Source organism: Lissotriton helveticus, chromosome 5_1 (genome assembly GCF_964261635.1).
Source record: "Lissotriton helveticus chromosome 5_1, aLisHel1.1, whole genome shotgun sequence".
Classification (NCBI taxonomy): domain Eukaryota; kingdom Metazoa; phylum Chordata; class Amphibia; order Caudata; family Salamandridae; genus Lissotriton; species Lissotriton helveticus.
The window spans coordinates 326,294,672-326,310,128 of record NC_136065.1 but is presented as its reverse complement, the minus strand read 5'-3'; the positions used below and the strand labels follow the sequence as shown (position 1 = coordinate 326,310,128).

Here is a 15,457-nt window from a genome sequence, read left to right as displayed (position 1 = left end):
ACACCCTTTCCTTATACAGATTACAAGAATAACATTCTGAAGGAGAAGGCTGAGCTGGATAAGCTGCCGCCAGCAAAGACCATCGACTTAAACAAAGGTAAGGGAACTGCTGAAGCACCACTTTCTCTCTCCACTAAGTGGCTGCTCTCGCCAGCTCTGCTATTTTTAGGGGCATACTGGCATGTCAGCATAATTCCCCCCAGAGGATGGGAAAATGTGATGCTTGGTTTGTGGCCGAGAGGGGAGAGGGAGTGCTTTAAAGCCAGCCACGGATATCTGACAGGGAGGTGGGTGGGCAGTAGATGGAAAGTATGTTTTCTTAGGCAATTTCTCCTTATATGTATATGGCATCTCTCCCTTTTCTAGAGCAATGTGAGTGGGGGTAGCGGGAGTGTGATTCTCTTCTTGTGGGGCACAGGGTTGAAAGAAATGGTTTTAAAGCCGACTCGTCCCTACAGGCAAATGTAGGCAGTGGCTTAGGGCAGAGGGCTTCAAAATCTGGGGCAATGCCTGCCATCCAAAGCTCCTTCAATGTAATATCTCATATATATATATATATATATATGTATATATATATATATATATATATATATATATATATATATATATATATATATATATATATATATATATATATATATATATATATATATATATATATATATATATATATATATATCTATATATATATCTTATGTTTGAAAGACATGCCCTCCAGCTGCAGCTTCTCACATATAGTTCCTTTGCGATATTTGAACATTTCAAAATTGTGACAAAATATTACTTGCAATGTGATTTGCCGCAGCTCAAACAAACTATCCCCCTTAAAAGGCTTGAGCGGCTTAAAAAGGGATGGAAGACACGATCCTAGAGTTCAGCAGAGGATACAACCCTACTGGGCCTAGGGCAGACTTTTAATCGAGAGGGTGTAGCATGTGCGTCGTTTCATCTGGTAAAGATTCTTTGATGATGCTCCCTGACCCGGTGTCCAGTTCTTTTCTTGCCTTTTAATGAATACTGTTACTGAAAGGGTGTGAATAGCCTGGACATGAAGAGTTGACGTGTCAAGGGTTAGGCTGGAGGTGTGAGAGCCAACAAATATAACAGGGGGAACGGAGGCAGAGCCGAGCAAGGGTCTGGCCTGGCTCTTAGAGCCTTGCACAAGCCGAGCCATGAAAATGCTTGCCATGCAAATCAGAGCTTAACTTGTATAAACATAAGTGCCAGGGCCCGACATAGTTCTCAACAGGCCACCGCAGCTTCACCACTCACTGGGCCTGCCAGCATTGCCAAATGCCTGTACCAATGCTACCCATGAACCATCATACTCATATGGATGTCACAAGAGCCTGGGTGGTCTGGTATTATTATTTGTAAAGAATACTTACATTGTTAAACACCCTGTTGATGTGCTTTGTTGAAAGAAGGCAGACAGCACCTCCAAGTGGTGGACTTTGATAATTATGTGCGGGTGTGTTACATCCTGCATTATACTTCACTTCTCCTTTAATTGCATGAGACTGTATTCATACAGTTCTGGTTCTCAGAACTTTCCTGGTGATGCATTCTGTCTCTCTTTGTCAGTTGTACTTGGACCTTGAAGCTGTATACTTGATGCTGTGCTGCTGAATAAAGCTTCTTCAATTAAATACTTTTTATTGGATTATTACATAATTTGGCGACGAGGACTCCAGCCATCTACAGCACAGGAGCGGAGTGAACCCCATTTTCATCAATTTAGACTTTCTGCTGGATTTCCGTGGATTTTATACTTTTGCCACCTCCCCGAAATCATCCCACTTGGAATTGCTCCTTTTCAACCTTTATTCCTGGGTTTCCTGAGCCTACTGCGAAAATTGCGAGACTTTTCCGACTTTATTTCATTAATTTAAAGATTTTGCATCTTTCAATCGCTGCTCGAGCCTCACCGAAGCCCGTTTCTGGTTACCAGGATACGAAGACGCTGAGCCTTCATAGACGTCATCCAACGCATCTCCTATTGCCAAGGTACCGATCTGTTGCCTGGACACCGAGACGCAACACACTACGGAGCGTCATCGTCTCAACACGTCAGTCACCTAGCAACCGGTGCGCATGGTAACGCACCCCACTGAGCATCTACAAGTCAGCACGTCTTTTTTCCAGCTACTGGTGCGCATTGAAACGCACTCTACACGCAGCGTAACGTCCTATGTCACACGCTGCATGCAACGTGACTCCATCTTGTTTTGTTTCCAGTTACCTAGCAACCCTTCGCCGATCCTACACGGAAACTTCATTTTCTACGCGAAGGTTGTCAACGCTTTAATTAATATTATACAGACGCGCCATTCACTCAATTTCACACGGAAATTCTACTTTTTCATCGCTGTTTACAGCGTTTACTACATTTTAATTTTATTTTATGAGATTTCATTTATCTTTAACGTTCTGCCACCGTGTCATGAAAGAAGGTACTTTATTCGTGTTACTTACTTAAAGAAACTTTACTAATTTCTACAAGTGACTTTGGATTTAGGCATTATTAGATTGATATTACTTCATTTACTCTATTTACAATATTTTCTATGTTTTACTATATTTGTGCATATTGATCTACTACACTATTTTACAAGTTCTGTGGCAATTGCTTTAATTTTAACTCTGTCTTTGGAAATGCAGTTTGATCCTCCTGCTAAATTTTTGCAAATTAAAGGCGATCCTCCTTTGCCTTGGGCAAGATGGAAGGAGGAATTCTTCAACTATATGAAAGCCATTGACGGAGAGCGAATGGGTTCTGAAAGGAAAAAGAGCATTTTATTACATTGTATAGGATCAGAAGGACAAGAAATTTTCAGAACTTTGCCCCCCATTTCTACTCCTTCTAGCAGTGGTGATAGTCTCAATGTTTATTCTGAGGCTCTTGCCAGATTAGAGAAAAGATTTAAACCCACTGCCAATATTGCTCTTAATAGATTTAAATTTTACACCAGAGCACAGAAACAAGATGAATCTTTCGATGACTTTCTCACATCTCTAAGAGCCCTAACATTACGTTGTAATTTTGGTACAATGGCTGACGAGATGATACGTGACCAAATTATTGTTCACGTTAAGAATAAGAAAGTCCAAGATAAGTTATGGTGCCTTGGTGATCCCAGTTTGGAAGAGAGTATTGCCATTGCTAAATCTACAGAGATGTCTGAAAAATGGATGGACATTGTAGATAAACAAAGTGCCAATGCTAGTAAGACTAATGTTGAGGAAGAAGTATGCTTAGTCAAGTCCAAGAACGAAGCAAAGAATAGTAATACCTCACAATCCACTGTTAAAAATTGGTCGAATAGTAATTACAGGAAACCTGATGTTAGTAGCAATTTAGTTTCCTGTTATAGGTGTGGCAATAAGGCACATGTTGCTTCTTTCCCAGGATGTCCTGCTCTTAATAGAACTTGCAACATTTGTGGTAAGTTGGGACACTTTAGTAATGTCTGTAGGGAGAGACGTTTTAACTCACAAGGAAGAACAGGACAATCACGTGTTGTTCCCAATTATCCCACTCCCATCAAAGTTTCTTCAGTTAATGATTCTGAACTTACCCCACAAGAGATTTCCAGAGGTTACGTTGTGTCCATATTACAAAAGGGTACCATTGTTTTTACTCGCAAGAAATCTCCCAAATGCAATTTTAACATCCTTGGGGTTGATCTAGAATTGATGGTAGACTCTGGTTCCCCATGGACCATCATAACTAAACAATATTTTGATGAAAAATTACAGGAAGTGTGTGATTTTACCAAATTACAATCTTCTGACATTTTAGCTGAAAACTTTAATGGAGGCAATATTTCAATTGAAGGATTTTTAAATGTGCATTTGACTTTTAGAGGTAGATTTGCCTATATTAAATTGTACATAGCGTCCAAAGGTGTAAATGTTCTTGGGTGGCAAGATCAATGGGAACTTGGTATCAAACTAAATCCACGAGCCAAAGATCCCATTGAACTGTGTAGTGACCAAGAGATGGTTAATAGTATTTCTGAACGGGAAGAAGATGTTATCTCCTTTTGGAGTAAAAAATTTGATAAAGTATTTTGTGATCAATTAGGAAAATTGAAAGGTTTTGCACACAAAATCGTTTTAAAAGACAATACTATTCCTGTGAAACAAAAATTGAGAGGTGTACCCCTCAATGTCAGGTCTGAACTAAAGGACATGCTAGATGATCTGTTGAAAGATAATATAATTGAACCTATTGAATCATCTGAGTGGGTTTCACCCATTGTTCTCGTACGAAAACATGATCAAAAGTTAAGAGTCTGTATTGATTTGAGAGCTCTTAATTCTAACATAGTTATAGATTGCCATCCACTTCCCAATATCAACGAATTAGTTTCACTTTTTGATGGTGCGCAGATCTTTTCCACCCTAGATCTTAGGTCAGCGTACCATCAAATAGAGTTGACGGAGGAATCTAGGAAACTCACTGCTTTCATCACACCCATGGGTCTCTTTCAGTGCAGAAGAATGCCGTTTGGGTTGGCTTCTGCCGCTTCTGTATTCCAGAGGGTAATGTTCCTAATTTTTAGAGATCTAGATTCTTATGTTAAATGCTTTCAGGATGACATCCTAATTTTTTCGAAAAATGATGCGGAACATACTGTTCATCTCAATGAAGTGTGTTCCAGACTACAAAACTATGGTCTTACCCTTAAAGCACACAAGTGCAAGTTGTTTAAGAAATCTGTGGAGTATTTGGGGCACACTCTTTCAGGGGAAGGTTTAATTCCTAAAAAATCAAATGTAGAGGCCATTCTTAATGCTCCTGCTCCCATTAATAAGGAACAGCTTTTGTCTTTCTCAGGCATGTGTGAATATTACAGCAAATTTGTTGCTAACTTTGCTACAAAAATGGAGCCCTTGAGAAAACTTTTGAGACAAAAGAATGAATTTGTTTGGAACACAGAGCAAGAAAACGCTTTTTCAGAAATTAAAAAGGATATTGTAGGTTCCCCGACTTTGAGACCCTTTAGAATGGGAAAAAAGTGTATAATCACTACAGATGCAAGTTTATATGGTTTGGGTTGTGTACTTTCCCAAACTGATGATATGTCAGAATGGAATGTAGCATTCTCATCCAGGACACTGAGTGAGACAGAGCGCAGATATGCAGTTATTGAGCGAGAATTACTGTCGTGTGTATGGGCTATAGAGCACTATAGAATATATATCTGGGGCAGTAAGTTCATTCTGAGGACTGATCATAAGCCCCTTGTAAATATTCTATCAGTGGGAGGAGGTTGGAATTCCACAGCAAGGATCGCACGTTTGACATCCAGATTACAAGAATACAGCTTTACAGTGGAATACATTCCTGGAAAGAAAAATGTGACAGCTGATTGCTTGTCACGCCTGCCTTGTCTTACTTTAATTGACAGTGTTAAAAAGGGTGAAGATTTGGATTTTGTGTGTGGTTTGCAGGACTTTGTGGATTCACAGTATCAGGAGATCACTGAACAGTTTTGGTTTAAGTGTCAAGAAGAAGATGAAAAGTTTCTCACTTTGAAGAAATATTTGTTGGAAGGTTGGCCCAACAAAATCAATGTTAGAGAAGATATAGTTCCATTCTTCAATGTTGCTGATGAATTATTCTGTGATGGTGATCTTGTGTTCAAAGGTGACAAGTGTGTTCCACCTATTGGTGTTCAAGAGTTGATACTCAAGTTGGCGCACAAAACCCATCCCGGTATTTCTGCCATGAAGCGTTTAATTAGATTGAATTTCTGGTGGCCTGGTCTGGATAGGTTTGTAGATCGGGTGGTTAGGGAATGCAGTGAGTGTTGTGACAAAGACAAAATGCTAAAAGTTGTTATTCCACCTCTCAAACCGGTAGTTTGGCCTGAGGTTCCATGGAGTAAAATTGCCTTTGACATTTCTGGTCCATTCAATATTTTACCTGAATCTTCTCGCTTTGCACTTGTGATTATTGATTACCATTCCAAGTGGCCAGAGGTAAAGTTTGTGTCAAAAATTACTTCTGAGGTCATAATTTTGTTTTTCCAAGAAGTATTTTCTAGAGAGGGTTGTCCTTCCACATTAGTGTCAGATAATGGAGTACAATTGGTCTCATCAGAAATGCAGTCATTTTTACAATCTTACAACATAAAACATATTAGGACATCACTCTACGAGCCACATGAGAATGGTCAGGTTGAGCGTTTCAACCGTGTATTAAAGAACTTTGTCGTTGATGCCATTAAGGAAAAAGGCAACTGGTTGAATATTCTCAGAGAGAAGCTTTGGCATTATCGCATAACTCCACACACCACCACTGAGATCAGTCCTTTCAAGTTACTCAAGGGAAGAGACCCTGCTTCTGTTATTTGTCCTTGGTGGTTCAAAGAGAAATGTAAAGCCTTTTGTGAGGAGGTTGTTGATGTCAAACTTGTTGCGGACAGAGTAGCTTCTAAACAAAGTAAATCTGCCCTGTGGTACAACAAAAGGTGGAGAGCTAAGGAACATGGTTTGGCTGTGGGTGATTGGGTCAAAATTCTGAAACCTTCATTTATTAGCATAGGAGTGAGCAGATATAGTAGACCCATTCAGGTCAAAAATGTTTTCCAAAATTCTGTTATCACGCAAGATGGTAAGGTCTGGAATGTGAGCAAGATTGCAAAGTGCCCTGTCCAGTATGATGTGAATTCCCACTTTTCCTGTCACAATTCTGCACCAAGTCTGTGTTCTAAGCCCCCTACTAACACCATTGCTTCCAGAATCAAATTGGGTTCCCGCACTCGCAGGAAACCTCTTTCTTTACGAGACTATGAATAATATTTTGCTCCACAAAGTTTTGCCTTGTTCTATTATGATTTTGTATATATGTTATTCCCCTTATTCATTTTGTTTATGGGGGAGATGTGTTACATCCTGCATTATACTTCACTTCTCCTTTAATTGCATGAGACTGTATTCATACAGTTCTGGTTCTCAGAACTTTCCTGGTGATGCATTCTGTCTCTCTTTGTCAGTTGTACTTGGACCTTGAAGCTGTATACTTGATGCTGTGCTGCTGAATAAAGCTTCTTCAATTAAATACTTTTTATTGGATTATTACATACTTCTGACATTTTAGCTGAAAACTTTAATGGAGGCAATATTTCAATTGAAGGATTTTTAAATGTGCATTTGACTTTTAGAGGTAGATTTGCCTATATTAAATTGTACATAGCGTCCAAAGGTGTAAATGTTCTTGGGTGGCAAGATCAATGGGAACTTGGTATCAAACTAAATCCACGAGCCAAAGATCCCATTGAACTGTGTAGTGACCAAGAGATGGTTAATAGTATTTCTGAACGGGAAGAAGATGTTATCTCCTTTTGGAGTAAAAAATTTGATAAAGTATTTTGTGATCAATTAGGAAAATTGAAAGGTTTTGCACACAAAATCGTTTTAAAAGACAATACTATTCCTGTGAAACAAAAATTGAGAGGTGTACCCCTCAATGTCAGGTCTGAACTAAAGGACATGCTAGATGATCTGTTGAAAGATAATATAATTGAACCTATTGAATCATCTGAGTGGGTTTCACCCATTGTTCTCGTACGAAAACATGATCAAAAGTTAAGAGTCTGTATTGATTTGAGAGCTCTTAATTCTAACATAGTTATAGATTGCCATCCACTTCCCAATATCAACGAATTAGTTTCACTTTTTGATGGTGCGCAGATCTTTTCCACCCTAGATCTTAGGTCAGCGTACCATCAAATAGAGTTGACGGAGGAATCTAGGAAACTCACTGCTTTCATCACACCCATGGGTCTCTTTCAGTGCAGAAGAATGCCGTTTGGGTTGGCTTCTGCCGCTTCTGTATTCCAGAGGGTAATGTTCCTAATTTTTAGAGATCTAGATTCTTATGTTAAATGCTTTCAGGATGACATCCTAATTTTTTCGAAAAATGATGCGGAACATACTGTTCATCTCAATGAAGTGTGTTCCAGACTACAAAACTATGGTCTTACCCTTAAAGCACACAAGTGCAAGTTGTTTAAGAAATCTGTGGAGTATTTGGGGCACACTCTTTCAGGGGAAGGTTTAATTCCTAAAAAATCAAATGTAGAGGCCATTCTTAATGCTCCTGCTCCCATTAATAAGGAACAGCTTTTGTCTTTCTCAGGCATGTGTGAATATTACAGCAAATTTGTTGCTAACTTTGCTACAAAAATGGAGCCCTTGAGAAAACTTTTGAGACAAAAGAATGAATTTGTTTGGAACACAGAGCAAGAAAACGCTTTTTCAGAAATTAAAAAGGATATTGTAGGTTCCCCGACTTTGAGACCCTTTAGAATGGGAAAAAAGTGTATAATCACTACAGATGCAAGTTTATATGGTTTGGGTTGTGTACTTTCCCAAACTGATGATATGTCAGAATGGAATGTAGCATTCTCATCCAGGACACTGAGTGAGACAGAGCGCAGATATGCAGTTATTGAGCGAGAATTACTGTCGTGTGTATGGGCTATAGAGCACTATAGAATATATATCTGGGGCAGTAAGTTCATTCTGAGGACTGATCATAAGCCCCTTGTAAATATTCTATCAGTGGGAGGAGGTTGGAATTCCACAGCAAGGATCGCACGTTTGACATCCAGATTACAAGAATACAGCTTTACAGTGGAATACATTCCTGGAAAGAAAAATGTGACAGCTGATTGCTTGTCACGCCTGCCTTGTCTTACTTTAATTGACAGTGTTAAAAAGGGTGAAGATTTGGATTTTGTGTGTGGTTTGCAGGACTTTGTGGATTCACAGTATCAGGAGATCACTGAACAGTTTTGGTTTAAGTGTCAAGAAGAAGATGAAAAGTTTCTCACTTTGAAGAAATATTTGTTGGAAGGTTGGCCCAACAAAATCAATGTTAGAGAAGATATAGTTCCATTCTTCAATGTTGCTGATGAATTATTCTGTGATGGTGATCTTGTGTTCAAAGGTGACAAGTGTGTTCCACCTATTGGTGTTCAAGAGTTGATACTCAAGTTGGCGCACAAAACCCATCCCGGTATTTCTGCCATGAAGCGTTTAATTAGATTGAATTTCTGGTGGCCTGGTCTGGATAGGTTTGTAGATCGGGTGGTTAGGGAATGCAGTGAGTGTTGTGACAAAGACAAAATGCTAAAAGTTGTTATTCCACCTCTCAAACCGGTAGTTTGGCCTGAGGTTCCATGGAGTAAAATTGCCTTTGACATTTCTGGTCCATTCAATATTTTACCTGAATCTTCTCGCTTTGCACTTGTGATTATTGATTACCATTCCAAGTGGCCAGAGGTAAAGTTTGTGTCAAAAATTACTTCTGAGGTCATAATTTTGTTTTTCCAAGAAGTATTTTCTAGAGAGGGTTGTCCTTCCACATTAGTGTCAGATAATGGAGTACAATTGGTCTCATCAGAAATGCAGTCATTTTTACAATCTTACAACATAAAACATATTAGGACATCACTCTACGAGCCACATGAGAATGGTCAGGTTGAGCGTTTCAATGTGTTACATCCTGCATTATACTTCACTTCTCCTTTAATTGCATGAGACTGTATTCATACAGTTCTGGTTCTCAGAACTTTCCTGGTGATGCATTCTGTCTCTCTTTGTCAGTTGTACTTGGACCTTGAAGCTGTATACTTGATGCTGTGCTGCTGAATAAAGCTTCTTCAATTAAATACTTTTTATTAAATTATTACATAATTTGGCGAATTTGGAAACTTAGAGCACTTAAAAGTGGTTCAATAACTAGATAATAGATAGTGAATACAAGAAATTCTACAAAAGAGCAACCAGCGGCTCTTTAAACATCAAAGATAGCAAACATTTGCTATTCTACAAAAGAGCAACCTGCGGCTCTTCATGTTGAAAATAAATGAAACTCCTCTAATATAATAGAGCGCTAAAGCGGTACATATTCTAGTATAGAGCAACTTTCACTCTCACAAATTCCAAATACCTGAACACCTCTAACAAAGTTAGAGCACATTGTGGTTCAGCAAACGAAACTATAACTCTTCAAAATATTGAAATCTCATGAACATGGCTCATCCTAAGATGCAAGCCGTAAACACATAAATTACCATGAAAATTTGGAAACTTCTTCAAAATTATGCAATCTCATGAACATGGCTCATCCTAAGATGCAAGCCGTAAACATATAAAATTACAATGAAAAAATGGAGCACCTCAATATATGAGCACAAAATGTGGCCCCCTTCAGAATACACATGCACACATCCCATGCACATGTCAAACATGTAATCCACAACGGATTTAAATAAAACACTCGAGCACCTCAAACAACGTTGAGCATAAACATGGCTCTCACATTAAGGACGATACTATCTGACTGTAGTATAACTAAACACCTTCCAAAATTAAAACAATATTATCTTATCTCACTGTAGTATAACTAAACACCTCAACCATCATGAAACATGTGTGTTCTATCAGTTCCAGAACACACATACAAAGTACACACATGCAAAGTACACACATGCAAAGTACACACATGCAAGCAAATCATGTGAGAAGTAATACATGGCAATAAAATGATGTGCAGTCCTCCCCAAAATACATATATGAACACCTCCCTCTGAAATATGAGAAAAGTAGTCAGATGCAGACGCAGCGATGTCTTTCTGCAAACAACAACATTTGAAAGATGTACATCAGCTGTGTACATCAGCGAAGTAATATCTTGTAAAAGAATTGCAGACGTCGAAGCAATGAACAAACTCCCCAAATGGTGAGAAACGATCTTCAGTGTTCCAAAATAAATGTTCCAGTATAACGTTTACACAGATCGTTGTGCCATATCTTCTTACGAATTCTACTTTTTAAATGTGCAGTTCTCTCTTCACAATGTACGAAAACAGTACCTTTTCCTTCAAATTCGTATTAAATTCAAATTGTTGTCAGGATATTATTAAACGCGTTGATGCTTCACGACGCGATGTGCAACAAATATCGCCGTCAATGACGTCATACGTTGTGTTGCGTACGCCGCGCTGCGTACGCAACGTTGATGACATCGGTTGCTGCCATGGACGGAGAGAAGACGGAGAGTACAGCGTTGTCAAGGTGATGACCACGCTCAGAAATCGTTGCGAGCGCTCGAGCCATTGCTCCCGTAAGTCGTTGTCATTATTATTTAAAAATCGCCAAAAGAATTGAACAGTAGGAAATGTGCAAAATTCAACATTGGGCCTTAAAACAATACACGGTTTTGAAACATTTTTTGAATATCCCTTTTCGAAGCCACAGTAGACACGGCACACAGTGCTCTGTTCACAGATGCCAGCGTCGAAGGTACAGCAGACACCGCACTCTGTGCTCCGCACATAAAATCCAGCATTTATCTTGGAGAGGCCAAAGCAAAACTTTATATCCATTCTCACGCTGTTCAACTTCTTTAAAAGTCTAATACAAATGAATGTTGCACCTCCATTCATCACAGCAGATGGCAAAGGCGTGTCTCTCCCAAACATGGCACACATCTTTCCTTTTAAAAGTTCTTGACAATTCAGTCCAAATAAGTTTAAATCTTAAAAGTTTTCTTCAAATCATGCAGTTGTAATTCCTTAAGATTTAAGCCAAATCACGCAGCACAAATTCTAACACCCAAGGGAAACAGGCTGTCCAGATTACACAGGACACTGGTGGGGTCAATCAGGGTGCTCTCATAAAATACCTTTTCCTCTTCTTGGCTGGAAATTTTTTTTTTTAGTTGCAGTAGTTCCAAAAGTCTTTAAGTTCCTTAGTTCCTTATTCTTTAAGTTCCTCAGTTGTAGATCTCCATTAAATCAGTCTTTTTCCACGCACAGGCTCTGTACCTCGTCGCCAAATATGGATGTCACAAGAGCCTGGGTGGTCTGGTATTATTATTTGTAAAGAATACTTACATTGTTAAACACCCTGTTGATGTGCTTTGTTGAAAGAAGGCAGACAGCACCTCCAAGTGGTGGACTTTGATAATTATGTGCGGGTGTTAAGAAATGCGTGACAGTGCCAAGTACTGGCAAAAATGGTCCCAAATTAAGCACTGATGTAAATCGTGCAACATTGTGTTAAAACATGAACGTCTCTTCAAAACTCCAAAAAGCGTATTTCTTTAATAAGTGGAAGCATTTCACCCTAATGCGTCAGATATCACTTGCGTTAAGAGGCATTTTTTTTAAAAGTGAAAGATTTTTAAACATTAAAACCCCAATAAATGTATAGGTGAACTAAGAGGCAAGTAAGCTGTCATGTACACCCTGTATTTGGCCTACATTGTTATTATGCATGAAACAAGATTACGGGGTGATTTTGAGTTCAGTTGAGAAAGCACTCCCATCGAAACAGAGTACCATCTTCACTAAACTGAAGGTCCGTCTCCTGATTTACAGATGGGTGGGCCTTAAGTATGGCAGTGACGGAGAACTACTCTGTCTCCATTACTGACATACTCCTGGATGGCCTGACGGAGTGAGGGCGGAAGGGGGCTTGGCCATTCGGCTGCCACCTGATTAGAGTGTGTGAGCGTATGACCGGTTTTCACTCTCTCTTACCGCCATGAAAAACGTTGTAGGAAACAGTAAAAACGTTTAAATGACCTTCACACCAGGGCAGAAAAATCCCACGTGTGGGTGTCATTAGTTTTTGTTTTTCAAAAACAAAATCCCGCTTTGAGATTTTTTCAAAAAACGAAATCCCGCTTTGGGATTTTTATTTTAGAAAAATCAAAAATATGTTAAAGGTTTGATGAATGGTACCATCATTTGACAGTACCATCCATCAAACTTTATAGTTACTGCTGTGCACGGCAAACACAGCGGTTCCTGCCAATGTTTAGACATGTTCACAGGGCCGGGGGATAACTCTAAATGTGGAGGGTGGAGGACCCTTGCTTTGGTGGTAATAGAGTACTCCGCTAAGCCACCAGACTTACCTCTGCCTGCCAAACCCTAAATCACCCACAAAGTCTACTAAATCATAGACAAGAGAGTTTTTTGTACAGCACACTATACACAGCCCTCGCCAGTGAGTGTCGGCCATAGGCTTCTATTACATTCCTTACCCCATGTTCGGGTTATCAATGCCTCAACTCTTGCATGTCAGATAAGGGGAAGAGAACCCACAATAGGGCAGATCTCTCCAAAAGGTAAATGTATTCAAAAGGATCCCATATATGGAGGCCTAAAATGTACATCTTGTGCATTAACCAATGATATGTTTCATTGTGCATGCCTGCCGCATACCTGTTGAAAATATAAAAAAAAGTGCTCCTGGTACTCCAGTGTGTAATATTTTATCCTGGGATGCCTCAATGGTTAAAAGGGGGCCTTATTTACAAGGTAGCGTTAAGCCACGTTAAGTGGCTGAACGCTGCCTTGTAAATAAGGCAAAGCCCCTATCGCCACAGAAATGTCACAAAAAGTGGCAATAGGGGCTTGTACATATGCCCCCTTCTGTCTTGTCTGTGTGTCTAATCTGCAAGAGGAGACAGAGTGCAGTGCAGCGGGAGAGACTTTGTTTATTACAGTAAATTGTGATGATGTGTCTGGTTACTTTATGTTGATGGGAGACATAGTTCCTACGAACGTGGTCGTAGCCAGCCAATGTATTTGAGCACAGCCGATTGTGAGTGGTTAGCTTGTGCTGATAGGGAAGTAGTCCCCACCAAGAATGCTGGAGACTGCCAATGTATTTGAGACTTTCTTATATTTTCAAAGCCTTTCAGATGATTCCGATAAGCCTCTCACTGCAATCTCAATGTAACTATAAATATCAGCTTGATGGATCAATGAAAGAGGTTATATGATGTGATGTCCTATTTTTTGGTTTTCAACATTTATTCACCCTATGTTGGCAGAATTTAAGCAGGCAAGTTGGCTTGGGTGGTCCTGTCAAATAGTATTTCCATGTAAGATGACCACTACAAGAAAGTAGGCATAAGGCAGTTTGGCTGCCATACAGAGAATGAGCTGCGATGATGTCCCACAACAGGTGGGCGATGCACAGTCTGTCCTGGCTTTTTAGGTTTTTAATTGTCAGACCTGAGCACCCACATTTCTAAAGGGAAGAGTAGAATCACAAGTATCGGAATGCAAAGCCAACTTGGCTACAAAACAAAGTCTCTGACCATCGCTCAGAGACTAAATAATGGCTCGAGATCTCTGTCGGTGAGCACCCTTCATTCTCTATCAACTTAACTGCTAGCTTAGTTCTTGTGAAGCAACCACAACTTTAACCTGTTTTTCTTTGTGCCTAGAATTCCGGAAAGAATACTGCAAATGAAGAACCACAAGCACTCCAGGCTGCTGGCTGGCCCAGGGGCTTTTTATCTGATTATTCCAAGATTCACGCTGACTTCTTGAATCACTTTTCGCTTTCCCTCTGATCACATTGGCGCTGAGGTGCACCAAAGGACGGAGAAGGCTGAACTTTAGTTTTGTAGGAGGTTCTGTTACAAGTCTTTGATGACCAGCGGGGACGAGGTTGGGGATGATCTGGGATCTGGAATCCAGCACTAAAAACAGAAGAACCCACTTTAATCACCTAAAAGTTCTGTGCAATGGGAGTGATTGGACATGGTGCTGGAATGACGGTTGTGCCTGTGGGTTTCTCCGCTCAGTAACAGACTAAAACATTCGATTTTGTGACAGTCGGCCATTTTCTTTTCTTGTCCTTATGTCATTGCAACTTTTTAATACTCTTGTTCTAGCGGAGCACTTCTCTTCTGTTGCATTTTACAAATATCTGAAGCTGTACTGTTTAAGGTGTGAGATGCTCAGGTGCTTTTTACCATACTTTGGTTTGCATTCTGATATATTTTGTACTGCATTTGTAATAGCAAATTAACAACTAAAAGCAAAAGTGTGTTCTAAGGTTGGTGCAACATCTCATACTTAACATTGAGCAGCATAACTGCTCTGACTTTGTAGTTTGAATTGGTTGCACTTACAGTTGCCATCTTCCACGTGAGACAGAAGTTCAGTCCTTGCTTTCACACTTCTACTGTAATGTTTGTTAATGAGAATAAACTGGATGACGTTTTCTAAAGTCCAGTTCTTCGAAAAATTTATTATTTAACTACTGTGGGCCTTATTACGAGTTAAACCAGGAAATGAGATGAGAATGCTGGACCGGGGGGGCTACTGATATTCACTGGTATTACCACTCCATTTATCAGTCATTACAAGTTTGAGGTCCGGAATGGAAATATCTTGGGGATCCCAAAATTATTAAGATGCTTACTGCCTGTTTTTCCCGATTTTAGCAAGTGGAAAATGTAGGGGGGAAATGAGGTGAAGTTATCTGGGGTAATTCCGCATGTGGTAAAACTTGTAATCGTGCGGGGTGTTGACTCCATAGAAAGCCTGCAAAATTTGCACTCTGAACAAGTAGTAATGAAGGTGTAGAACAGGTGTGAGCCAGTCTAGACCAGGAAGATGCCGGA

General features: G+C 39.7%; 1 protein-coding gene across 1 annotated transcript in view; it reads left to right on the top strand.

Annotated features, from left to right (window-relative positions):
• Nucleotides 1–15,054, top strand: part of MXRA8 (matrix remodeling associated 8) — a 151,185-nt gene extending 136,131 nt beyond the window's left edge. Inside the window, exons 8-9 of the mRNA XM_078642394.1 lie at nt 20–97; nt 14,270–15,054. Coding sequence (XP_078498520.1) covers nt 20–97; nt 14,270–14,295 — 104 coding nt within the window. The 3' untranslated portion in view covers nt 14,296–15,054. The remainder of the gene's footprint in view (nt 1–19; nt 98–14,269) is intronic.
• The last annotated feature ends 403 nt before the right edge of the window (nt 15,055–15,457 follow it).